The following is a 24,765-nucleotide window of genomic DNA, read 5'->3' as shown; positions in this document are numbered from 1 at the left end:
AAGTTGAGTGTGTTATGCTGCCCTGTGAAGCAGAACGTGTAGCAGTTCACGAAAAAAAGATGGTGAGGTTGTCTTTACATGTCTCTGAGGAAGCACGTATTTGCCCTCACCCTCCACAATTGGTAGATGATGTGTGATAGGGGAGAGTTAGCTAGCGGGTCGTAATTAGTAAGACAAAATTGGGGAGGGAGAGATTTGTTCCCAGAACATTTTAGGAATCAAAGATTCTTATGTGGATACTTAGAAAATCTTTCTGTAGAACCCGGTGTGTAAGGGTGAGGAGGAAGAATTGGGAGGCAGGTGGAATTCTAGTCAGGATTTCTGCTGGTCCTTAAAAAGTCTTAAATTCCTTAATGTAAAAATAAGGCCTTCATTAGCATTAACATGTCTTAAATTCACATTTGAAAGGTCTTAAAAATGCAACCGAGCTGACACCATAAAAAAAATTGAAATTTTATTTTCGTTCGTTGCTGTTTGAAACGGTAAAGCCATGTGACTGTGACGCACTCAGTGTGTGTTTTGCTCATCAGTGTTTTAGAGCGGCTCAGTTCACAGTAAATGCCGCTCCTCACCAACATCATCTCTGTCTGTGCTGTGAGTTTGAGTCGCTTTTAACGTGCATTTAGACATGACATGCACCAGATTCACTTTGGTTTTACGTTAGTGTAATCTCTAACAATTTTGTGGGCAAAGGTTTACAGCATTTCACCTGACGGGTAATGAGAAGTGAATTTAGAAAACTGTTGCCAACTAAACGGAGGTCTTCCTGCAGTTTTCCACCAAAGTAAAAGCCACAAGGTCTAACACATAAAAGTGAATTAAGTTAAAAATATATTACTATTGTTATATTACTATTTGTATCTCCAAATAAAATTTGTATTATTATAATTATTCAGTGCAGTAATATTATAAAAGAGCATTACCCTGGCATTAAATTACAACAAAACTCGTAAACACTCTTGTGTGGGGGTTTCTAATACAGCTGCTGAGGGAGCGATGGTAAATTTGACATATTTTTCTCTTCTAACTGTCTGTATATTTCTTCCTCTTTTGGAAAGTCATGGGAAGGAAATACTGGATTTTTTTTATTTTTATTTTACTGTTGGAGCAAATGGTAATACAAAAAGGGTAATTACTATGGTGTCCCATATACCTTTATAGAAGTTTACCCTGCCATAGTTTACTTAAACCCAGAAATGGATGTGTATGCATCAACATAATCCATTATAGCTTATGTATCGTGTAACATGATTTAAGTGACGATCAGGTCTTAAAATCTTTTGGAAATGTCTTGAATATATTATTAAAAAGTATTACATTTGAAGTAGGTTTGTGCAGGAAGTAAGTCTGAAATTACCGATGACTCATTTCAGGCTGTTCAGAATCAGTTCTTTCTTTTGGGACTCAATAACTCCATTTTTCATGCACTTTGATTTTTGAAACTTTGCAGACTTTTTACATTCACAAACTTCTATATAACACACTACAGGAAAGGTAATATCTAAAAAAAGCATAATGGTGGTGTTTTAAGCTCAAAATATCACATTTTTCACACAATATCACACAATTCATTGTGTGCACCAGTAATTCTGGAGTTTAATTTCCCAACAGTTATGATTTGGTCTTTGTGTGCAGGACACAATCATTTTTCTGACGGTGGGGGAAGAGAAAGGAGCAGGACTGTTTCTCCTTGCAGGGCCTGAGAATCTCGTAACTGAAGTTGGGCCACGGTAATGCAAATAACCACCAGGTTTTCTTTATGAAAAAAGGAAAGGTAGAGTGACTTTACTAGTAACTGACAATAACATGGATTTCTCCTTTTGCTTCATGATGTGACTCAATGTATAGATTTTAAATTGTTTTGTTGATGTATTTCAGGAATACATGTAATATATGGTTCTCTCATTGGATGTCATGCTTCAAATAGAGTTGATAGTGTTCTCATCAATTCAGTACCAGTGTCAGAGTTATTCCACAAATTAAGTGAATTAACTACAGTGAGGGAAAAAAGTATTTGATCCCCTGCTGATTTTGTACGTTTGCCCACTGACAAAGAAATGATCAGTCTATAATTTTAATGGTAAATTTATTTGAACAGTGAGAGACAGAATAACAACAAGAAAATCCAGAAAAACGCAGGTCAAAAATGTTATAAATTGATTTGCATTTTAATGAGGGAAATAAGTATTTGACCCCTCTGCAAAACATGACTTAGTACTTGGTGGCAAAACCCTTGTTGGCAATCACAGAGGTCAGACGTTTCTTGTAGTTGGCCACCAGGTTTGCACACATCTCAGGAGGGATTTTGTCCCACTCCTCTTTGCAGATCTTCTCCAAGTCATTAAGGTTTCGAGGCTGACGTTTGGCAACTCGAACCTTCAGCTCCCTCCACAGATTTTCTATGGGATTAAGGTCTGGAGACTGGCTAGGCCACTCCAGGACCTTAATGTGCTTCTTCTTGAGCCACTCCTTTGTTGCCTTGGCCGTGTGTTTTGGGTCATCGTCATGCTGGAATACCCATCCACGACCCATTTTCAATGACCTGGCTGAGGGAAGGAGGTTCTCACCCAAGATTTGACGGTACATGGCCCCGTCCATCGTCCCTTTGATGCGGTGAAGTTGTCCTGTCCCCTTAGCAGAAAAACACCCCCAAAGCATAATGTTTCCACCTCCATGTTTGACGGTGGGGATGGTGTTCTTGGGGTCATAGGCAGCATTCCTCCTCCAAACACGGCGAGTTGAGTTGATGTCAAAGAGCTCCATTTTGGTCTCATCTGACCACAACACTTTCACCCAGTTGTCCTCTGAATCATTCAGATGTTCATTGGCAAACTTCAGACAGGCATGTATACGTGCTTTCTTGAGCAGCGGACCTTGCGGGAGCTGCAGGATTTCAGTCCTTCACGGCATAGTGTGTTACCAATTGTTTTCTTGGTGACTATGGTCCCAGCTGTCTTGAGATCATTGACAAGATCCTCCCGTGTAGTTCTGGGCTGATTCCTCACTGTTCTCATGATCGTTGCAATTCCACGAGGTGAGATCTTGCATGGAGCCCCAGGCCGAGGGAGATTGACAGTTCTTTTGTGTTTCTTCCATTTGCGAATAATCACACCAACTGTTGTCACCTTCTCACCAAGCTGCTTGGCAATGGTCCAAGCCCATTCCAGACTTGTGTAGGTCTACACTCTTGTCCCTGACATCCTTGGAGAGCCCTTTGGTCTTGGCCATGGTGGAGAGTTTGCAATCTGACTGATTGATTGCTTCTGTGGGCAGGTGTCTTTTATACAGGTAACAAGCTGAGATTAGGAGCACTCCCTTTAAGAGTGTGCTCCTAATCTCAGCTCGTTACCTGTATAAAAGACACCTGGGAGCCAGAAATCTTTCTGATTGAGAGGGGGTCAAATACTTATTTCCCTCATTAAAATGCAAATCAATTAAGCACATTTTTGACATGCGTTTTTCAGGATTTTCTTGTTTTTATTCTGTCTCTCACTGTTCAAATAAATCTACCATTAAAATTATAGACTGGTAATTTCTTTGTCAGTGGGCAAACGTATAAAATCAGCAGGGGATCAAATACTTTTTTCCCTCATTGTAGATGACGGATGCTGTTATTAAGTCAAAAAGTCCAGCTTTGTTGCATAGTCTTAAACATGAATAGGCTAATGGACTCTTGCTACTTGAAATAGTTCTGAGCCGATGTGCTAAAGCTGTTGTGTCTGTGTCCACACAGAGTAGTGCAGCTGCTACAGGGAAAAGGTGCAGGAAAGAACGGCCGTTTCCAAGGCAAGGCCAACAGCCTGGCGAAGAGAGCCGAGGTGGAGGCTTTGCTGCAGGAGCACAGCCGCCGGCGCACTGCAGGAGAGGAGTGACAGATGAACAGATGGATCCTGGTGCCCTCGCTGCCTAAAGAGCACATGAAGCTTCAGCTGGACTGACTACAGCCAGCTCTTTAAACAGCCATTATGACAATTTATTATTCTAACAATTTTGCTGACAAATTTTCGGTTATTTGTTAATCTTGTAAATTTTTGTTAATCTAAGTTAAATCAGGTTTATTTATGAATTGTATTTAAAGCAAGAAAGTCGAATGCGCTGTTAAGTTTATTCAATCAACAGGACAAAACACACAGACACACACACGAAGCCGAGGCAGATCGTTTCCATAGATGTGAAATATTTTGATTGAATTGTGTATGTCAGTGGTTTTCAAAGTCTGGGGCCGCCAGGGGGCGCCCGGGGGCCTCAACAATTTGGTGTGCCCATCCCTCCCACTAGTATGTTTTTTCTTTCTCACTCTCAGACAACCAAACACACACTCAATTCCTAATGTTATGTTAAGATGTAATTATTAATTAAAAAGGGGGGGGGGATATATTCAGAAGTCTGTGTTTTTAATGTGTTTTAAAGACATCTTGCAAAAGGAGGGCCTTGGTCAAGTGTTAATGCCATTTGGGGGTCCTTGCCCTGGAAAAGTTTGGGAACCCCTGGTGTATGTTATAAGCATTTAAGCATAGCACAGCTCTGTTGATTACTCAAATTGGTCAAAAGCTCTTGATTAATTTTCAATAACTGCAGTTTGGACAGTAGTGCTGACTGTAATAAATCACAGGTTTATAATATTGCACTTGGTGTAGTACATTATTGTGTCTATAGTAACAGCTCATACACAGGGACTTGTATGATGGACCAGCTACAGGCTAATAATAAATAGATTAAAAATGTTATTTTAAGAAAAACATGTAGCTGTTGATATGGTGAAGCTTTCTGTAAGGAGATGTTTACTATCTGGGGTGTCACGGTAAGTTCTCGCCCAGGAGAAGTCTCCAGAACAGAGGACTTTGTGCTTTCTGGTTTCTTTCAGGAGGGAGAACAAAAGAGAATGATTGTTTCAGCTGCTATAACCAGTGTTTGGTGTAACACGTTACTGTAATCTAATATTGTTTTTTGATAATGCAGTAATGTAACGCATGTTGCTGATGTCTATAAAATTACATTACTTGCATTACAAATTTATTGTCAATACGTAACTGGACGTCAGTAAAAGAAAACCGCCTGTAATTTTATATCTTCAGTGAATGGAGGTGAGACCGAGCAGACCGGGTTTACAGGAAAATACATGGAAACACTCGTGTCTTATTAGCTGACAGCTCTCAATTCTGCCAAACACTAGCTCACAGTCACTGTGAGGGAACATTTATATACGCTGCATTTTTTTAAACCAGTAAAGGAGTTGAAATTGAAACAGTAACATCTGATGCTGAGCAGGAAAACAAGGTGTGTAAATGTCTATATTAGATCCAGTTTACATGAACATGATCTGAGCAGGGCATAGGAAAGATAATGTGCATCGCATGGCACTGTAGCAGCTAAACTCATACAATGACAGTGCCTCCCCTTGGCTAGCAAGACCAAACTAGCCTAGTTAGAAAAGTTTTAGATTTTATCGGTCTGGTAGTCCTACAAACAGTGACAACAACACCCGAGGCAAGTGTCATGATAAATCAGAGTTTTTCTGATAAACTATGAGTTTCACTTTGTAGTGTATTTTTATAGGTCTCATAGTTTTTGAAAGTAACTATAATAAGTAATCTGATATTGTTTTACATGCAATAATCAGTAATGTAATCAGATTACAATTTTAAAGTAGTAATTAGTAATCTGTAGTGGGCTCCTTTTTTGAGTAATTTACCCAACACTGGCATTTATAAATGTAATTATAAATGGTTAAAATGATCCAAATTTGTGTCAGGATGCATCCTACCAACATTTTGTTGATTATTTTCCATTTACAAAATGTCCTGTTGCGTTTCATTCCTTAATTATTTGCTGGCCTTTATGGCTGAGAAGTAGTTTTAAAATCTTTGTACAAGAAATCAAAATCTGAATAGAATTTTTGCACACACAAAAAAAGAAACTAGAATCAGTCAGTATCAGTGGAATTGTTTCAGTAGCTTGAAGCATGTTTTAAACACTTTATGACAAACTTTTTTCTGTCAGATGAGTCTTTTTTTCAAGTTCAGTGATTGCTGTTCAGTTACTGACAGTTAAAAACAAAATACTGTATACACATGGTAAAATGGTAAAATTCATTCAAATTATTGGAGATCTCAAATATCTGTTTTATTTATGCATGTTGCATGCATACGTCTAGAAGAAACACTTAGAAAGAGCCTATGAATAGGAAATGCTGATAAATGACAAAATTTTATAAATATTTATATATTTGGAATGTTTTATTAAAAATAAACATGTTCAAAAATAGAATTTTACAGAAAGCACAAGCAACTATCAATTCCACACACACACACACACACACACGTACAAAAATGAGGAATTTCACACTACAGGCAGGCAGCACTTCTGTTTGATTGTGTGAAATAAAAATACCGTTTTTCATCCCTGTCATAAAGTACATCTCAGTTCTTAAAAACGAACCTCATCTAAAAGCATTTGTGTGCTTGGGCTAGACGCCAAGCCTATTCTCAGTACACTTAAAGAGTACTAAGATACGAGTTATGAGATTAAATAAAACTGTAATCTAAACACAACACCATAATCCTTAGCAATAAACAACTTTTTACAGTGCTTAAGGAAGTCTTCTGTCTTTTTCCCCCAGGTTGGGGGGGGGGGGGGGGGGGGGGGTATGGGCATACCAAGTACAAGTTGGTGTTGAAGTTGAGTTAGTATATCTGAAGAGATGTGCTGTGATGAATGAAAGTTGGAAAATACTGCTGAGGGTTTGTGTTCTGAATAGAATTGTCCTTCAGAAGTTCTTTTAGAGGTGTTTCTTGTTTGGTAAACTCAAGGCTCCGGACACACAGTACGGAATGATGCTGACGGTGACCAACGGAACGGTGGCACTCTTACAGAATGAGAGCAGATAGAAGAGTGCAGCTGTGTGTGTCGGTGGCTTGATGGAGTCGAAAAGGTGGAGCAGGAGGAGAGAGCTGAGAATGCAGCCAATCCTGAAGGAGGTGCTGGTGCTTTTCTTGCTTTCGGTATAGAGTGGTGAATGTAGGCCCAGACCCAGACCGAACAAGGTGCCCATGTTACGCAATAGGCTGGCGAATGGCGTCGAGTCCATGTGGACCCAGGCTGGGTTCACGCACCATTTCTGAGCTTTTTCTAGAGTCCACAGCAGATCCACACCTAAAGCTTTCAAGAGAACATAAAAGCCTACGGCAAAAATGAGCAGGAACATAGTGATGTTGATGTACTTCTGAAGGCTGGTGTAGTAGATCCACCTTTGCCTGTTGAAGACTTCAGCCACGATCATACCTGTGAAGAATACAGGACATTTAAGTTCTGCATAGTCTTGCTCAGACTTTCCACATGACATGTACCGATTCTATTGAGAACTGACCTGTAATTACACCAGCAATGACCTGATGAGGGAAATGGGCAGCAAGGAAAACCCTGGAGAGGCAAACGCAGATCTGAATGGTCCAAAAAAGAGTCCAGAGGGTGCCACGCAAATACCTGGAACATTGAAGAGAAAACATGATAACAGGAAAGTTGCACCGATACCAATACGTATTGGTATTGAGTACCTGTCTGATACACTGCTCATTTACTCAAACTCATAAATGTTCTTATACCGTGTCGTGCTATGCTATGTAATTTGAAAAAATATGAAGAAGAGGAACTACAGTACATGTAACTACAGTACAAGCAACCTGATAAAGCATCTTAAACATAAAACACTTGAGGAGTTCTTTGCTAGCTGCACATGGCAACCACTAACAACCTGGCTCTCTTATCTAGTATGCTATTCTTGGGGAGGAAGACAGGCAGAACAAGGGATTCTGACACAATGATGACAATAAAACTGTACTTAGCTGGAAAGAAGTGACCCATAACTAATGTAGTAATTCACTTTATTTTAAATAAACAAGATAACATTATAGAGAACCTAGCCGAGTAGCCTTAGTGCATGCACTTTTCATGGCCACTATTTAAACCAGGGACACATAAGCAGAGCTAAATTAAATGTTCCTTGATATCCCTGATTGCTTAATACTAAGTTTGGTATCATTACTCAGACTGTAAAGTTTTTCTGTGCTGTCTACATGACGCTAAGTGTCTGTCCATTGTTATGGCTTTGAATGTTGTTAGAATTATTATAGCTATGCAACGTCATTGCTTCTTGTTAGGACTGGGCAAATAACCACTGTCCATATGACCCATATGTTTGACTGTTTACTGTATTGTTATTTTCTTTTATTGTGAAGTGTTCTTGATCTGTGGAAAGGCTCTATACAAATTAAACATATAATTATAATAAAATTGTATCAGTGCATTCCTATTTTAATTTAAACCAAATGTTAGATTAATATTCAATTAGAAAGTGATATCTGATATTAATTAAAGATTCTTACAGTGCCTTTGTGGAACATGTCTTCTTTTTGCTTAGCATGATGGTGAGGATGGAGGTGACCATGGCATAGTAAACTCCAGCTGCACCCATAGCATGACCCGATGGACTACCTGCATCAGCCAAACGAGTAAAACACACACTGTGATTGGGATCAAATCAAACCCATGTCACACTCATCAGGTTCAATCTGTTTATCTATTGTAGCAAGCTATACTTGGCATGAGACCCCAGCTGAAGTGTGTATTGTGTACTAGACGTTTATACTTTAGAGTAAAGTAAAATGGTTTGTGGAGTGAACGCACCTGGCCCTGTCTCGCAGGTCATGGGAAATTGTTCGATGTGTGGCACAGACATGTTGCTGTAGTAAGGCGTCTCGTGGACCCACCAGTAGGGCCGCTCTCCAAATAGTATCCTTCAGTTCACAAAATAGAAAAGGGCCAACAAAAGCAAATCAGTACTGTATGCAAGCCATGCAATCTAGATGTTTTCCTAAATGTGAAAAAAGTGCTTTATTTACTTAAGAAAATCATACAGGAAAAATGTCATCACAGTGATTTCAGAATATATATATTTTTTGTAATATATAAAGTAACACTTAATGTACATTTTTATATACATATACTTTATATACATTTTTGTAATATGACAATTGCCAGCCACATTATTATTTGTTAAAAAAGTTTTAAAATATTCATTTTAATTATTAATAATTACATAAATATTATAGCTCCCTGGGATAGGCTCCAGGTTTCCCCATGACCCTGAAGGAAGGATAAGCGGTATAGAAGATGGATGGATGAATGGATATAAATATAATATATTTTATATTACTAAAATAAATGTTTTTCTAACAATTACTCACAAAAATAAGAGCAGAAATATTTTCATAAATAACAAATCAATATATATATATATATATATATATATATATATATATATATATATATATATATATATATATATATATATATATATAATTTATATAATCAGTTCATTATGCCATACCATTTAAAGACAAGGTTGAGCCAATCCCCAATCACGGCCACCCAGATGAGCTTGATGCCCACAGATGCCCTCAGGTGGAACCAAATGGGGAAGAAGATGAAGAAGGTGTTGCGCAGGTCAGCAGCGAAGGAGACGAAAAGGAACCAGCCCTGTGCGTCTTTGTAGTGAGTCTGTAGATACTGTGTGGAGCTCACACCATAGCCATGCATAGCATCCATCAGCGTGTTCATTCTGACAACGTTCTTCTTCAACAAAATCTGCCTGTTGATTACAGAGACAAAGATATAGACAGAGAGAGAGAGAGAAAGAGAGGGAGAGTGAGAGAGTACTGATAGCCTTGATCATGCTGGCTCTGGGCTTTATATCAGCAGGCCCACCAGCTGAACGCATGGACAACACTGATCTTTGGACCTTGCACATGTGTAATAAAACAGAGGGGACAGAGAAAAAAGTTAGATACAGTTAGCAAACACCTTGTTTGTTGGAAAGCTGACAGGACACAAACAAGTTAAGGGGAGGAAAAGAAATTACAGGACTCCAACTTGGTTTGAACCCAGAAAATGAGGACACATTATCACTCACCATTAGTTATCATGCATTTTCAGTGACATTTTAAATTAGTTGAAAAGATTTCTAATTACGAAGGTTGTAATATTATTTACATAAAGTTTTCTGATTACAGTTATTGTGTCCTGCAGACCCTCAAATGAACCTTTTCAAATGTTTCAAATGAACTTTTATTATTTTATATATTTCTCATGAATATTTAGTTGCTCACTATGCATTACTATGTGCAGTATGGAGTGGCATCTACATCTTTAACCAAATGATTTTACTATTTAACTCTTTGAGTTAAAGGCCATGCCTGAAAGTCCTTTTTTCTCCATTTTGTCCTAGTTTGTATCACTCCTGCAATCTCTGTTGGATCTTCAGATGTACTGACTAGGATGTGCAGAGCAAAGGAACAGTGCAACAGTGCTGCACTCTGAACAGCAGCACTATAACATATTTTCTTTTTATGTTGTACTAAGCAAAGGTGATTGGATTTATATAATCTTGAAGAAGTTTTTCCACTCAGTCTCAGTCAGTAAAAGTGATGGAGTGACACACTTCTAAAATGACCTGGAACACTAAAAGCTTGTTATAGCCATATTATTTTAATTGCCCTAGATGCTTCTGGAATATGTCAAACAAACTACAACCTGAGGTTTCAGTGTTCAGTCATTTTGATTGAGACTTGAAAATAATTATCATGTGTATTAGCAACAAAGCTTTCAGTCTTTGGCAATCAGTTCAACTGTTTGAGACAACAGAGGTGGCACATTTCAGTCATTTTGTAGCATATATCAGCATTGTTACTGAGAGTAACAATAACTGAGAGAAAGGCAGCACAGTTTGCAAATAGCACTGAAACAATCTAAGTAAATAAATGTGTTATTTAATTATTGCTTTTTTTTTTATTTAAACGAATGTGTATATTTTGTTGTGTAATTATTTTATGATTATGTAAAGTTATATAAAATATAATGAATATATGAAAGCCAACCTCTTATATTTAATGCTGAAAAAATCTATCCAACAGAAACCTCTTTTGTTTGGTTTAATGACATCATATGACGTCATACTCTGTGTGTCACAACCAATCATCTTACCCCATGTTTTTGCTATCAGTCCTGGCCCCCTTCACCATCACAGCGGGTGGAAAGGTCATGGACCCTGAAGACTCCTGGATACAGCAGGAGCCATGTAAACATGATGATCCAGCCTTGAATAAAGTCCAGCTAGAAGGGGCAAGAGAAATGTGAAAAAGAGGTAAAACCACGAAGTCTGCACGCTTCAATCACCATCATCTGTGCTTCAGTGATTGTGCTGGGATAAGCACCCTGCCTTTGCTGTCACTGAGTCATGGATCTGCTCCATAGTTGGGGGGTGAGCCTGGCGGTCTATTTGCAGAAAGAGTACATTGCCTATGACAGTTGGTTTCAGCTGATTTCCTATGGGGCAGACCTCCACACCACCTTCTATGTCTTCTTCCCCATCTGGTTCCACCTGAAAAGGGATGTTGGAATCAAGCTCATCTGGGTGGGTGTGGTTGGGGACTGGCTTAACCTGGTGCTAAAATGGTAAGAGCTTCTGAAATTAGGATACATGTTTAGACTATTGTTCAAACTGTTCTGCATCTCAGTAAGCATTTGTTTTACAGGGTTCTTTTTGGAGAAAGGCCTTACTGGTGGGTTCATGAGACCAGGTTTTATGGCACTGAGTCAGCGCCTGCTCTCAGGCAGCTTTCCATCACATGCGAGACTGGACCAGGTTTAATGCATGACATGCTCTTCAATACTCCTGATTACTATATCTTCATATATCTTAATATATCTTCATAATAATATTGATTCATATTGCATGGTCTGTCGATTTTCTTGTTGTAAATGGTTGTGCAACTCAGATAGCAATTAATGTACTAATCTGATTAGATTATGTCTTGTCTTGGGTTATCTTAATGCTATACCCTATGGACTACATTTGAAATCAGTCCATTGATAATTCATTGATAGGAATAAATCATTGACCTGAATTAAACTGGTATGGTTTAACACTCCCTCCTTCTCCTCCTTTGGCCCTTTGTATAGCACTGATCTTATCTTGACAAACAGTGTAAGGCAGTTGTGGTCATATTGTTTACTATGCATTCCCTGATTCTTTGCTAGGAGACAACTGCTTAAATTCATTCACAAATTTTGCATCCCTATTTGCATGTATGACACATGGCACTCATTTCACAACTTATTTTTTGCATTTGCAAGTCCTATGTCTGTCCATCATCTGACTAAAAAGAATAAGAAACATTTCTTTACAATTTTAAAAATCAAACTGTAGACAGTACTCATGTCTAAAAGACTAAAAGATTTTTTTCCTTTAAGGAAGTCCTTCTGGTCATGCAATGGGCTCTGCTGCAGTAGGGTATGCAATGATCACATCATTGCTATCCATTGCTGCTCAGAGTAAACCTCCTGCTTTGCTTTACTGGTGAGTTTTTAGACAAGGCAGGCAAGTGTAAATATCTAAAAACTTCGCTTGAGATTTTGCATTATTGCCTATATACACTTTTTTTATTCCTGTCAGACTAAAGGCTTCAGCATAATGCAGAGATGACGTCTGCAAGGGCTGCATGAAGAAGAAATCACTTATGCGTGCTTATAAGCTTCCATATTCTCTGACTTTTTTGTACTGGCCATTGCATACAAGTGCTCCAGTATTGCTGGTGGCACTATAAAAAAATCATGACAATTTCCATGAAGAAGATCCCTGCTCCACAAAATCATCCAACTTTTAATGAATTGGCTTTGCCAATTTGTAAAGCTGCATGTGTATGATGCACCGTGCAAAGCCTCCACACAGCGTCTGATTGCTCCGCAATTGTCATATTGTTTGTAGAAGTCAGCCAAACATCATCTCTGCATAAAGTTCAGTATTCTGAGGCCTTAAGCTGTTAAGTTTTTGATGATATATAGCACAAATTTGACACCACCATTATCTACCACCAGGCTTTTACAGATGGTGCTATGGATGCTGTTGGGCCTGGTGGAGCTGTTTGTCTGCATGTCTCGTGTTTATGTTGCTGCCCACTTCCCCCACCAGGTTATATGTGGAGTTATCTTAGGTGGGTGGACAGTTCTACACTGCTTGACATTGTTATTCTTTACATCATCTAAGCCATGTGGCTTTGATATATCATCAAACAAACTCTTGTCTTCTGATGCCAGGTATCATTGTAGCTGAGATATTCTCAAGACAGCAGTGGATTTACAACACCAGCCTGAAGAGGTACTTCAGCATCACTCTGTTCCTGCTCGTTTTTAACGTAGGCTTTTATGTTCTCTTGAAGGCTGTAGGTGTGGATCTGTTGTGGACTCTGGAAAAAGCTCAGAAATGGTGCGTGAATCCAGCCTGGGTCCTCATGGACACGACACCATTCGCCAGCCTGATGCGCAACATGGGCACCTTCTTTGGTCTGGGCTTGGGCCTCCACTCACCACTCTATAACAAAAGCAAGAAGAGCACCAGCACACCATTCAGAATAGGCTCTATTGTAATATCATTAATTCTTCTGCAGCTCCTGGACTTTTTGACCTTCCCTTTGGATAACCATATAATATTTTACATTCTGTCATTCACAAAGAGTACTGTTGCCCTTTTAGTTCCCACCATACTTGTTCCTAGAGGTTTGTCCTTGTTTTTACAGGAAAGTAAAGTTGAAAAGTCCTCATAGATAAATATTTCAGGGGTTGACAATGGTGAACGATAAATGCTCAGTCTGAAGGTCAGTATATTGCTTATGTTCAACAGTGATTCAGCTCAGGTACTTCTCCAGCATCAGGCTTCACACTTCCATGTTTCTTGAAAATACTTCAGAGCCCAAATAATGAACATGTACTGTATAGTATTTAAAGATTTACACTACTGGTGCCTAAGAACTTTTCAGCCAAGCCCATTCTGAGACCTTCTAACATCTCAAGCAATGTTATATTGATTTTCTGTGAAGGACTTAAGCTTTGTATGTGAAAAAGACAGGACTGAAGGTCTTCTGTATCTACTCCAAGGTCACCTTACTAGATTTTTAAGAACCAATTAATGACCAGTTGTTGTGTAAGAGTGGTTTGTTTTGGTTAACTTCAGTTGGAATGATATCTCATTCCATATCTTCTGAATGAGTCTGGCCCATTCATTACAAATTGACTATTTTTCAGAAAACATGTTCAAAGGTCATTCTGTCAGCTCTTGCACTCTGTACTACTCAATGAAGATAGTGTTCTATACGTGTGGGATTGTACAATGCTGAGTTACTAATTGCCATCTGAGCCATGCAAGTCCAACAGTTACAACTGCATTTCTTGTAGATGTAGATTTTAGAGATTATGGAACTGTTCGGTGTAACTCATAAAGCTTAATGATCTGTGCATTTATGTGTAGAAATAAATAAGGTGTCATCCTGAAGAGAAATGTACATTTTTAAAAATGTGTTATTCTCTTGTTACTTGGGGAAACGGCATAGCACAGTTTGGTGATTTCCCTCCTCTCACACACCTAATAAATCCGGCAATCAATAGCTAAAGACTTAAATCAGCTTTGAGCATTAAAATGACCAATCTGTTTTGGATCCCTAACATAAGCAGTCCTTTATGCTTGGATGAAACTTTTTTCCTTTCGACTAATTATGTATTGTTATGTTGTTGTATATTAAACCAAACTCTTTGCTTAACTGATAAAAAGCATCCATGTCATCTATGCCTGCAATAGTGTGTTCATTATTATTATTATTATTATTATTATTATTATTATTATTATTATTATTATTATTATTATTTCTTTTAATTAATTAATTAATTTATTTATTTATTCATGTGTTATTTCAATGTGTTAGTATTTATGTGTCCAAATTTTTGGTAGAAATTGCAGGGTTTTATTGACTGAAAATTAGTAAAGTAAAACTTTCTACATATAATATGAAAGAATAATTTACTATCTAATGGTAAGCCACACTAGGTATAAAAAAGAGATCATGTGCCATTCAGCATTTTTAAATGGGGCATGGGGTTTGCAAAACTGACTGCTCTTGCTTATTTAACGATTCAGAAAGACATCAAGTTCCATTATAAGTAAAATAATTAATGCTCTCCTGCAAGCATGTTGAGGCGGGTAGGAATGGTGTATTATTATAGGATACCATAGCAGTGGTATTGAAATAATAGAGCAGATGACTAAATTGAGTGTAATGAAGAAAAAAAAAAAACAGAACCTCATTACACTTCTCTATAATTGATATTAACAGATATCGCTGTAATTACTATCATTAACTCAGTTTCCAAAAAATCCAAATATTTTCACTTGTTTTGCACATTGCAAATACCTCTCTAAGTACATTTTCATACTGAGAACCACAATTAAACATTAACTGCCTTGTTGTTCTCTTTTAGCCCTTTCCCTCCACTGCAGCTCTTGAGCAGAACATTTTGTTTGTGCCACTGGAAGACCTAAGGATCAGCACTGTGTTACATCACAGACTGTGCAAACAGGCTTATCAATGTTTTGCATTCCTGCATGAAGGCTACATGCACAATGCGAACCAAACAGTGTTTTTTAAATACTAAAATAATTATTGGCTCAGGCCCAAGAAGATATTGCAAGACAGGAATAGAGACAGGAAAAGCAGAATCTAATTAAATGTGCTAAATATACTACTAGAGAAATTCCCCCATTGCAAAAGGTAAAGGTCTAGCGACTTTTCAAATAGGTCAGTCTGTCCCCTAGCCATGTATTGCTATTTCTCTCTGATGCATATTGTATCCTTATTATTTTGTTATCACTGCTGACCTTCCTTTGTGCACTCCTCTGGCTCCTCTGTGCTGTGGTACTGGAAGTCTGTCACTGGGCTAGTGGAGTTTATTTAATAACTGCTAGTCTCGACTGCATTAATGCTATTAGAGTGGGCACACATTAACTGTCATTTGCAAGAGCTGATGTAGTTGGAAGTGCGATGTGATGTCCCTATAAAAGCTGTGAAAGGTCAGTTGAGCAACAGCGGTCAGCAACCACTGGATGCTGAGCACATTAACGGATGTTAGGACGCTTCTTTATTCACAGCAAGGGTATGTTCTCTCGTTTGCCATTAATTTTCTTTTATAGTGACCAGGGATATGAAACATTACAGGGAACAAAAACAAACAAACAAACACACACACACATACACACACACACACACACAATATATATATATATATATATATATATATATATATATATATATATATATGTGTGTGTATATATATATATATATATATATATATATATATATATATATATATATATATATATATATATAAACCATTAACAAAATCGCAAGTAACAAATCATGCTGCAAAGTAGAAGGATGTTCTGATAATGTAAAAATAAATTCATTTATACCCAGGCTTCCTATGAGCAGAGTAGGCTATCATACATAAAGAACATTATTAATCGTTCTTTTGTTTAATTATAACAGTTTCCAACTAAAAAGGGGCATGGACTGCTGGAACAGAAATTTAAAAAAATATATAATTTCTGTCCAGAACCCAAAAACAAAAATTTTATAATTTCTGATCCTTGATAGTAACACTAACAGTATGCTACAAAATGACATTTATACAAAGTGTAGAATGTTTATGAACAACATTGTTTATAGAAATTTATTACACAGATTAGTGTTGAATGTCTTTACAAAACATTTTTGTAGAAAAAAACATATAAATAACAATGTGGCCAGATATGAACAACCAAAGAATTTAATAACAATTATACCACAGCACTGTTGAATTCTCAAATGTGATTGGTTTATATACAGTGTACAGGTTTATATTAATGCAGTTGTTCTAATATACTATGGTTTCTATAGTAACCACATACACCAGGAGTTGTATGGTGGACTTTCCTGATTAAAAATGTGTGTAATGGTTGAAAGTTTTATTTCACATTTTTTGAAGCAGTCTCAAATGTCAGGGCTATGTAACAGTAAAATTATAAACTGAAGCTGGACATAAAGCTTTAGGCATCGCGATTTAGTGGTAACATGACAAGCAGCTTTTTGTCTTATTAACTTCAAGAGACAAAATATTGAGATGCAAGTAAAAAAAAGAGGAAATGACTGTTTATTGTTTACTTATTTCAATGTTCCATAACATGCAAAATAACTATAAATGGATAAAAACAAAGAATGTCACGTTCTTTAATAAATTAGAAAAATGTTGTGAATTGCTGCGGTATAAGAGAAATAAAACACTTTGTGGCATGCTATTATCGAAAAATAGCTTTGGGGTGGTAACATTACACATTGTTGATTAGTTTTCTATAACAGCACATCTCATAAGTGTTAATCTTTACATAATACATGTTCTTTCAGTGAGCTGGTTTCCAGAGCCTTGTGGAGAATGAAAAACAATCTGAAAAAGAATATGTAATTTAAAAAGTGCTTTAGACATTAACAAGATGTTAGATTTTTTTCAGAGTAAAGACTTACCTTAGGAAGAAGGAGTCACTCAGTCACTCTGAAGGTAATCATGTGGTTTTTTTATTATTATTATTTTGTTTCAACATTAACCTCCAGAAATATATTAAATGTTAAAACCAATGCTTTGAATGTACTTACATCAAGGTCAAGGTCATCCATGCTGGGTGGCTCTCCTTTCTGTTTCATATCAGACAGCATCTATGTTTAAAAACAGCAATAAACAAATTGTGTGTATAATTAACCCATATTCAATATACTATTTATCTCACTATGTCCTGAGATTCAAGACATAAATCATGTGTGCTGTTTTGTGCAAAGTGTGTGGTTCAGATTATATTCTGTTTCCTTGTAAACAGTTTTAGATAAAATGTCTAAAGCTAATAAATTTAAGTTTGTAAAAAGCAAGCTGAAGTGCAAGCAGTGATGAGGAAGTGTACTCACATCCATGTACTGTTCAAACTCAGCCTGGCCATCTTCCTCCTCGTGTTCCCAGTCTCTCCAGTTATCGAAGTCTACTGATAGCCAGGCTGGCTGTGATGATCAGGACAGCAACACAGTGCTTAGCTTCATTTCTAAACACTTAGTGATGGATACTCTTTAATGCTAATATGTATAGTTATTAGTTGTTTTTTGTGAGGGATGAATGTTCACATTAGTTTTTTTATTATTATTATTGTTGACATATACCCCAGTGTAAATCCATATAATCCATTTTATTTGTTGTTGTTTTTTGCCCTCCAGAAAATCACTTCCACCCAACACTCACTACATTCACGCTGGTACTGTATGTCTTCACTAAACATTCATTTATTTTCAGCATACACCTTATCCTGATCAGGATTGCAGTGGATATGGAGGCTATCCCAGGAATTGTTGGATGTGAGGCGGGAATAGACCCTGGACAAACATTCATATTTACGGGCAATCTAGCATAGCCAATCCACCTACATGTATGTTTTTTTGGAGGTGGGAGGAAACCAGAGAACCCAGAGGAAACCCACACAGGCACATGGAGAACACTGTAGTGTGAAACACTACACAGACAATAACCCAAGGTCACGATCGAACGAGGGACTCTGGATGATACCCACTGCCACATTGTACCACTTCTTCACAAAGCATTGTAGCAAAAATTGAGAAATTCATAAACTTTTCATTAGTGTTACCTTGGCTGTGTCTTTCGTCAGACGAGGCCAGGCTACATTGTCCTTCATTTTTCTTATCAGAACATTAATGGTCCGGTCATATACCTTTTCCCTGGAATCCTAAAAGACAAAAACAAACAGAAAATTTACACGATACATCATTATAAAGCAAATTATGCTTTTTTCATGGCAGTAAAATGTTGTCTCAAATGGTAGTTCTTATTCATTTTATACTACAGCACTGTTGAATTCTCAATTCTGATTGGTCAGAATGTGTTGATTAGTTTTCCATAACAGCACAGTTCAGACAACAGTTACAGATGCAAAACAAATCATGGGTTCATATTAACACACTTGTTCTAATACATTATGATATATATATATACTGTTATACAACCCCAATTACAAGAAAAGTTGGGAGAGTATCGAAACTGAAAATAAATAAATAAATAAATAAATAAATAAATAAATAAAGAGTAATTTTGTAAAAGCAGTTGGTTAAGTTTAGCAAATGGAATTGTCCCCCATTCATCCATTATGCATCTCTTCAGCTGAACTGTATGGGGCCTTCATTGCCTTATTTTGAACTTCATAATGCACCACACATTCTCAATCAGAGACAGGTCAGGACTGCAGGCAGACCATGCTAGCAGCTGCACTCTCTGCTTATGCAACCATGTGCTTGTAATCTGGGTAGAATGTGGTTTGGAGTTGTCCTGCACTGGATGGCAGCATATGTTTTTGCCGTTCACTGTTCTACTACTGTCCATTTCAGATGAGACTGAGCCCAGAGAAGTCTTCTGGACAATGTTGATGTATGGCTTCTGCTTTGCATTTGTGGATGCAGTGGTGAATTGTGTTGACTGACAAAAGGTTTACCAAAGTGTTCTCGAGCGCATGCCAGGATATCCATTACAGACTCATGACGGTTTTTAAAACAGTGATGTCTGCGAGATCCGCAATGACGTGCATTCAGAAGTGGTTTTCGGCCTTGCCCCTTACGCACAGAGATTTGACCGGATTCCTTGAATCTTTTAATTATATTGTGCACTGTAGTAGGTGAAATGCCCAAAATCCTACCAATTTATCTTGGGAATGTTGTTCTTAAAGTGTTGTATTTTTTGATGATGCATCTGTTGGCAGATTGGTGAGCCTCAACCCATCCTTGCTCTTGAAGGACTAGGCCTTTTTTGGAGGTTCCTTTTATACTATGATTAGACAATTGCCTCACCTGTTTCACATCACCTTCTTATTTCAACTTGTCACATTGCTATTAGTCTTAAATTGCCCCGTACCAACTTGTTTGGAACATGCTGCATGCATCAATTTCAAAATAAATGTTTATCTTCAAAAAACTATTCAGTACATTTTCAAATCACTCTTCTTTGTTTTTATTAGCACTTTCCATACTGTCCCAACTTTTTTCGGAATTGGGGCTGTTTTACATTATAGTATTTGTATGGTGGATGCTCTACATAAACAGATTAAAAATGTGTCTAATTGTGGGTATGGTGGAATTTTCTGTGAAGAGACATTTAACATTTTTGGCTTTAGGAGTCTCCAAAGTCAGTGCTTCGTAACGGTCAGAGGTAAATAAGTAACTTTCAGTTATCTGGCATGGGAAAGTCTTGAGGATGGAGCATTTTGCACTTTCTCATTTTTCAGTAATATGACAAGCTGCATTTTTGTTTAATTAGAGTACAGAGGGCTGGTGAGGAAACAACTGTTTATAGCTGTTATAACGTAAGTTATAACAGGGACTACTGTGATGAGCATTTAGGATGCCTAACTATAATATTGCAATTGTTGTCAAATTGCCGTAGGAATAAAACACTTCAGTGTGTGCTGGTATAAGAAAATTATAAACTTTGGGGTGATAACAGAAAATATGCTTTGTGTCAGGCTGCATCACACCACCTACAACCACATGCCCTATGCTGTTTTATTCTGCATTAGCTTCAGAAGTCAACTGCTTGTCAACACATAGCAATGAAACAGCCAGTCTTATATGATCCTGCAGGGTCGAAAAGTCCAACTACACCACCAAGGAGCCAAAGACTGTGTCATTACTAACAATAGTTAAAAAAAATAAATAAAAATGATAAAATTATAATGTTTTGGGGATAAGATATTTATATACACTCTGGGACACATTTATGTACGCTATTTTTGTCACAAAAGTCTTGCGGAACATTTGAAGTTAAGACTCCCTTCATGTTAATACACCTAATACTGCTTCCTGACATCCTGTCTATCACCTCTGAGAGCAAGTAAAACTGGAATTAAATTTACATGCTGTGTGTAAAAGACTGTCTGCATGTTTACCCCAGAAATCAGAAATAAAAAGCTATTTTATACTTGGCTGCATATTTTTCTGTCTTCTTTATCTACTAGTTAACTTAACTATGTATTGCATTTACTCATTGTTAAATGAAAAATGCTCAATTTCATGCACTTTCATGTGTTCTTGAGTAATAAGTATTAAGAAAATCAAAAAATATTATTTTTTAAAATAAATTTAAATAAGTTAGTAAATAAAAACATCTGAATTTTGAATGTAGATAAATTCCATTGCTCAGGACAAGCAGTTGAAGCCATGCTGCAAAAATAAATATAAAATAGCATTTAAGACATCCTTATCCAGAGCAACTTACTTTTATTTAATTTATACAACTGAGCAGTTAAGGGCCTTGATCAAGGTCCCAACAGAGGCAGGCTGGTGGGATTTGAACTCACAACCTTCCAATCAGTAATCTAGTGTTAACTACCACTGAGCTACCACTGTTCATTTGGGTTAACCTAACTGAATGCTGTCCAGGAGCATTTGTGCACAATGAATTAATTATTTACATGACTTTCCATAACAAAGCTGCTGAAGCACAGGTTTGTGAGCTTACATTTTTGTGCACTCGATCATAAAATTCGATTTCATTATAAATGTTGTTGTCGTCGTCGTCTTTGCAGCTGTAAAACAAAGACGTAAATGAATGAATTATTAGATGAACCGTCATTAACTATTTGCATGAATATTTAAGGTTCTATGTAAAGTCAGAAGTTGCTATATGGTGCCTTGCATAAATGTTACAACCTGGAACTGAAATGGACTTAACTGGGACTAACTGTCATAAAGGCTTGAGACTGGAGCAGACGTTCACCTTTCAGCAAGACTGAAGTTGTTCAAAAACTGAAAACTAAGATCCTGAATGTGTAGTATATGTCTCAGTCAAAGCACAGACCTCAATCTGATTGACAATCTGTGGCAAGACTTGAAATTTGCTTTTTATAAACAGTCTCCATCCAATCCAAAAGAGCATATCAGGATCCAGATGTGTAAAGCATATATAGTATATCCCAGAAGATTTGCAGCTATAATTGTAGCCAGTGGTGGTTTTACCAAGTATTCACCCAGAGGGGTGATATATATATATATATATATATATATATATATATATATATATATATATATATATATATATATATATATATTGTGTCTTGAACAAATCAATCAAATCAATGTTCTGAAACTGGGGCATAACCAAATAACCAAGAGTTTTAAATTAATCACAATGGTGGAAATCACAACCCACCATTAACAAAGTTATTATATTTATTATTGGGTTCTTGTTGTTGTTATAGACTGTTTCACTGGTCACTTGAATTGAAATTCAATAACTCCAAACCAAGTTGTCATATAACTAATTTCAGCTTGGATGTAATGTGCTCTGTTGGTGGAAAGTTCAGGAATAAAAATCTATATAGCTCTACTTAATACACAAAATAGTATTGTGCACATTTAAATAATGTTCAGGAAAGAAATCTGAACTAAGGAGGTACCTGGCTACAAGAAAATCTGAGAAATATAAAAACCATATTAAGTCCATTTCAAGTCCAGCTTGTAACATTACAAAAGGTAGATGTTTTAAGGGGTGTGTGTGTGTGTGTGTGTGTGTGTGGGGGGGGGGTTATGCAAGGCACTGCATAGCAATAGGTTCTCACCTTAGGATCATTTTGGTGTCCTGGATGTCGACCTGAACATTTGTTGCTTTCTGAACCAGGAAGTTTATTGTAATGTATTTTTTGCGGTCAAACCACAGTGTTTTTGCTGGTTGACTTTAGGCAAGAAGGAAAGAAATACATAAAACATAATTTACACAAATACTTTAAACACTATAAAATACTTAATACCTCATGTCTGTATCATCATTTCAGATTCAGTAACTACACCACTATCTGCACAGTTATTCAGTGAACGCACATGGGAATTCATAATCATGCGGTGTACTCCCCTTTCACACAGCAGACTAGAGTTTCACCCACCAGTCATCCGGTCTGACAATCGGTGGCATCTTGAGTCTTCAGAGTTCACCGTTGTAGTAGAAATGTTTGGATTCTTTAATGTATAATCCAGTATAATTCTCAGAGCTTTTGCAAATTCTGTATCCACTCTGAGAGTGAGCGCAGTGTGTGTGTATGTGTGTGTGTGTATGTGTGTGTGTGTGTGTGTGTGTGTGAAGTGTAGCTCAGTGATCTGGGCTATTTTAGGATGGACAGTATCAGCTGCTAGGGGTGCCTTCTTTGCCCCTCCACCCCATTCCCATTTAAAGGCCTGAGTGGAACACTCGGGAAAACCACAGAGCTTTCCTTCTGCGTCTGTGTGAATGGGGGGATGGAGAATCTGCCAGAAACTCTAGGGGGAAAATGTTTTCACATCAGGCTTCTCAAGCACCAGCATGGTTCCAGGCACCCACCAATAACTTTTTTTTAATGTGCGTGTGTGTGTAATATTGAATACTGTGGGGAAAACAATATAGTTTGCATTTTTAAAAATATATAAAATAGGCAAAAGTTCTGATTGCATAAGCATTCAACCCTTTTGTTCTTGGTTGATTCTCTGACTAATTCCATCTTTACCTGGTCACTGACTTTTAATGGATGGCCTCTCCTAGGCAAAATCATTCCATTTTCTTTAACTAATGGAGTTACTGGTGCAGGATGTTCAAAGTTTGGGATATCTATTATAAATAAACGTTTGCTTGCAATTTAAGGGTTTTGTAGCAACAGGGGGTGAATACTTAAGAAGCGAAACATTGTTGAGTGGTGGTACCTGGCTGATGACCCTGTAGCTGACCTATGACATATGGAGCCAGCGGTACAGAGCAACAGTGCCAGTGGAGCTTGCCACAGACTTAGTTACTGGGAAAGTCTGTATGGCCTTGGTTGCTTTAGGCAAACATGCCTGAGTGGTATTTGGTGTAACAGGAGGAAACCATACAGAACCAATGGCACTGAGCATGCATTAGCAGTGCCAGTGGTGCTCACAACAGCTACTGGGGAGGCCTGTATAGTTTTGGTTGCATTAAGCATGTTGGCAAGGCTGAAGGATGAGCGGGGTAATCCTATGGGCACCAGAGGAGGTGCGACAGGCAGTAATGCAGGTCAACATCTACCTGTGTAATTTATGCAATCAGATCTTTTCCATGTTTTTATTTGTAAATAATTTTGGAAACTATGTTGATTTTCTCCCCACTTCAATAATCACAAAATGTGGTAAAGTTCAAGGGATTGAAAACTTATGCAAGTCACTGTATAAATGATTTCAGTAAATGCACATTATAGCATAGGTGTATTTTCATTTCACTTTCAAACACCTTCTCCCAACATTACATTAATAGTGCATTAACAATATGCATTCATGCTGCATTTTTAATTTGTAAAATGAGCATGCACAAAAGCTTAAAGGAAAATTCAGACTTTATTGTCTACTGACTTTATTACTATATGTGAGTAGCTGTTGATGCACACCAATAAACATGCTGTGATGGTGCTATTTTCAGTCCATATCATAGGCTACATGACATTTGTATTCACTAATACAAAATCTAATGTTAAAAATACATATGGGTAAAATAAATAGAGCCTAAAAAGAGTATTAACATTTCATAGGGCCCCAAATTTCATGAGGTACTTTGCATATATAAGAATAAAAGATTAACTATCACTGACTTTATGATTAGTAACACAAAAACAAACAAACCAAAAACAAAACCTTTCACTTGTAAGTACGAATTGAATCGAGTGTATGTGTCTACGACTTTAAAATTGTGTTAACGATCATTAGGATGGCACATAAACATAGCGTGTGTAGATGTCGCCATCTTCTGGTGTAATTTTTTTACAACAGTTTACATCACCAT

At 37.3% G+C, this 24,765-nt stretch overlaps 4 protein-coding genes across 4 annotated transcripts in view; 2 read left to right on the top strand and 2 right to left on the bottom strand.

The window, feature by feature from the left end:
• The window catches only part of aarsd1 (alanyl-tRNA synthetase domain containing 1), a 13,456-nt gene extending 8,829 nt beyond the window's left edge, over positions 1-4,627 (top strand). Inside the window, exons 11-12 of the mRNA XM_017484404.3 lie at positions 1,636-1,730; positions 3,734-4,627. Of these exons, the coding sequence (XP_017339893.1) occupies positions 1,636-1,730; positions 3,734-3,872 (234 nt within the window). The 3' untranslated portion in view covers positions 3,873-4,627. The remainder of the gene's footprint in view (positions 1-1,635; positions 1,731-3,733) is intronic.
• Positions 4,628-6,215: 1,588 nt separating this feature from the next.
• g6pc1a.2 (glucose-6-phosphatase catalytic subunit 1a, tandem duplicate 2) lies at positions 6,216-9,725 on the bottom strand. Its single transcript, XM_017484432.3, has 5 exons — positions 9,386-9,725; positions 8,683-8,792; positions 8,382-8,490; positions 7,367-7,482; positions 6,216-7,281 (listed from the first exon to the last, which is right to left on the bottom strand). Exons 1-5 carry the CDS (start codon positions 9,613-9,615, stop codon positions 6,779-6,781), a joined length of 1,068 nt encoding a protein of 355 aa, XP_017339921.1. The 5' UTR covers positions 9,616-9,725; the 3' UTR covers positions 6,216-6,778.
• A 1,369-nt stretch (positions 9,726-11,094) lies between these two features.
• On the top strand, positions 11,095-14,667 carry g6pc1a.1 (glucose-6-phosphatase catalytic subunit 1a, tandem duplicate 1). The gene is made up of 5 exons (XM_017484464.3): positions 11,095-11,508; positions 11,589-11,698; positions 12,307-12,412; positions 12,931-13,046; positions 13,150-14,667. The coding sequence occupies exons 1-5, from the start codon at positions 11,291-11,293 to the stop codon at positions 13,653-13,655; spliced, it is 1,056 nt and encodes a 351-aa protein (XP_017339953.1). The 5' UTR covers positions 11,095-11,290; the 3' UTR covers positions 13,656-14,667.
• Positions 14,668-16,681: 2,014 nt separating this feature from the next.
• On the bottom strand, positions 16,682-23,100 carry ptges3l (prostaglandin E synthase 3 like). The gene is made up of 8 exons (XM_017482695.2): positions 22,889-23,100; positions 22,568-22,681; positions 21,469-21,535; positions 18,593-18,691; positions 17,868-17,957; positions 17,565-17,624; positions 17,436-17,463; positions 16,682-17,358 (listed from the first exon to the last, which is right to left on the bottom strand). The coding sequence occupies exons 1-7, from the start codon at positions 22,915-22,917 to the stop codon at positions 17,455-17,457; spliced, it is 468 nt and encodes a 155-aa protein (XP_017338184.1). The 5' UTR covers positions 22,918-23,100; the 3' UTR covers positions 16,682-17,358; positions 17,436-17,454.
• Between the last annotated feature and the right edge of the window lie 1,665 nt (positions 23,101-24,765).

The sequence above is a fragment of the Ictalurus punctatus genome, chromosome 13, assembly GCF_001660625.3.
Source record: "Ictalurus punctatus breed USDA103 chromosome 13, Coco_2.0, whole genome shotgun sequence".
NCBI classification, from domain to species: domain Eukaryota; kingdom Metazoa; phylum Chordata; class Actinopteri; order Siluriformes; family Ictaluridae; genus Ictalurus; species Ictalurus punctatus.
The sequence above is the reverse complement of the archived record's forward strand: the minus strand, read 5'-3'. Positions and strand labels throughout refer to the sequence as shown.

Bases quoted from the DNA above. Each gene is read 5' to 3' on its own strand.
- g6pc1a.2 (XM_017484432.3), bottom strand. From the start codon at position 9,615: ATGAACACGCTGATGGATGCTATGCATGGCTATGGTGTGAGCTCCACA. The intron at 7,483-8,381 runs GTAAGAATCTTT...TCAATGTTCCAG, and splicing joins ACATGTTCCACAAAGGCACT to GTATTTGCGTGGCACCCTCT. The intron at 7,282-7,366 runs GTCAGTTCTCAA...TATTCTTCACAG, and splicing joins CATTGCTGGTGTAATTACAG to GTATGATCGTGGCTGAAGTC.
- g6pc1a.1 (XM_017484464.3), top strand. From the start codon at position 11,291: ATGGATCTGCTCCATAGTTGGGGGGTGAGCCTGGCGGTCTATTTGCAG. The intron at 11,509-11,588 runs GTAAGAGCTTCT...TTTGTTTTACAG, and splicing joins CTTAACCTGGTGCTAAAATG to GGTTCTTTTTGGAGAAAGGC. The intron at 11,699-12,306 runs GTTTAATGCATG...TTTTCCTTTAAG, and splicing joins CACATGCGAGACTGGACCAG to GAAGTCCTTCTGGTCATGCA.
- ptges3l (XM_017482695.2), bottom strand. From the start codon at position 22,917: ATGCCACCGATTGTCAGACCGGATGACTG. The intron at 22,682-22,888 runs GTGGGTGAAACT...TCTTGCCTAAAG, and splicing joins ATTGTCAGACCGGATGACTG to TCAACCAGCAAAAACACTGT. The intron at 17,625-17,867 runs GTGAGTACACTT...TTTTAAACATAG, and splicing joins AGTTTGAACAGTACATGGAT to ATGCTGTCTGATATGAAACA.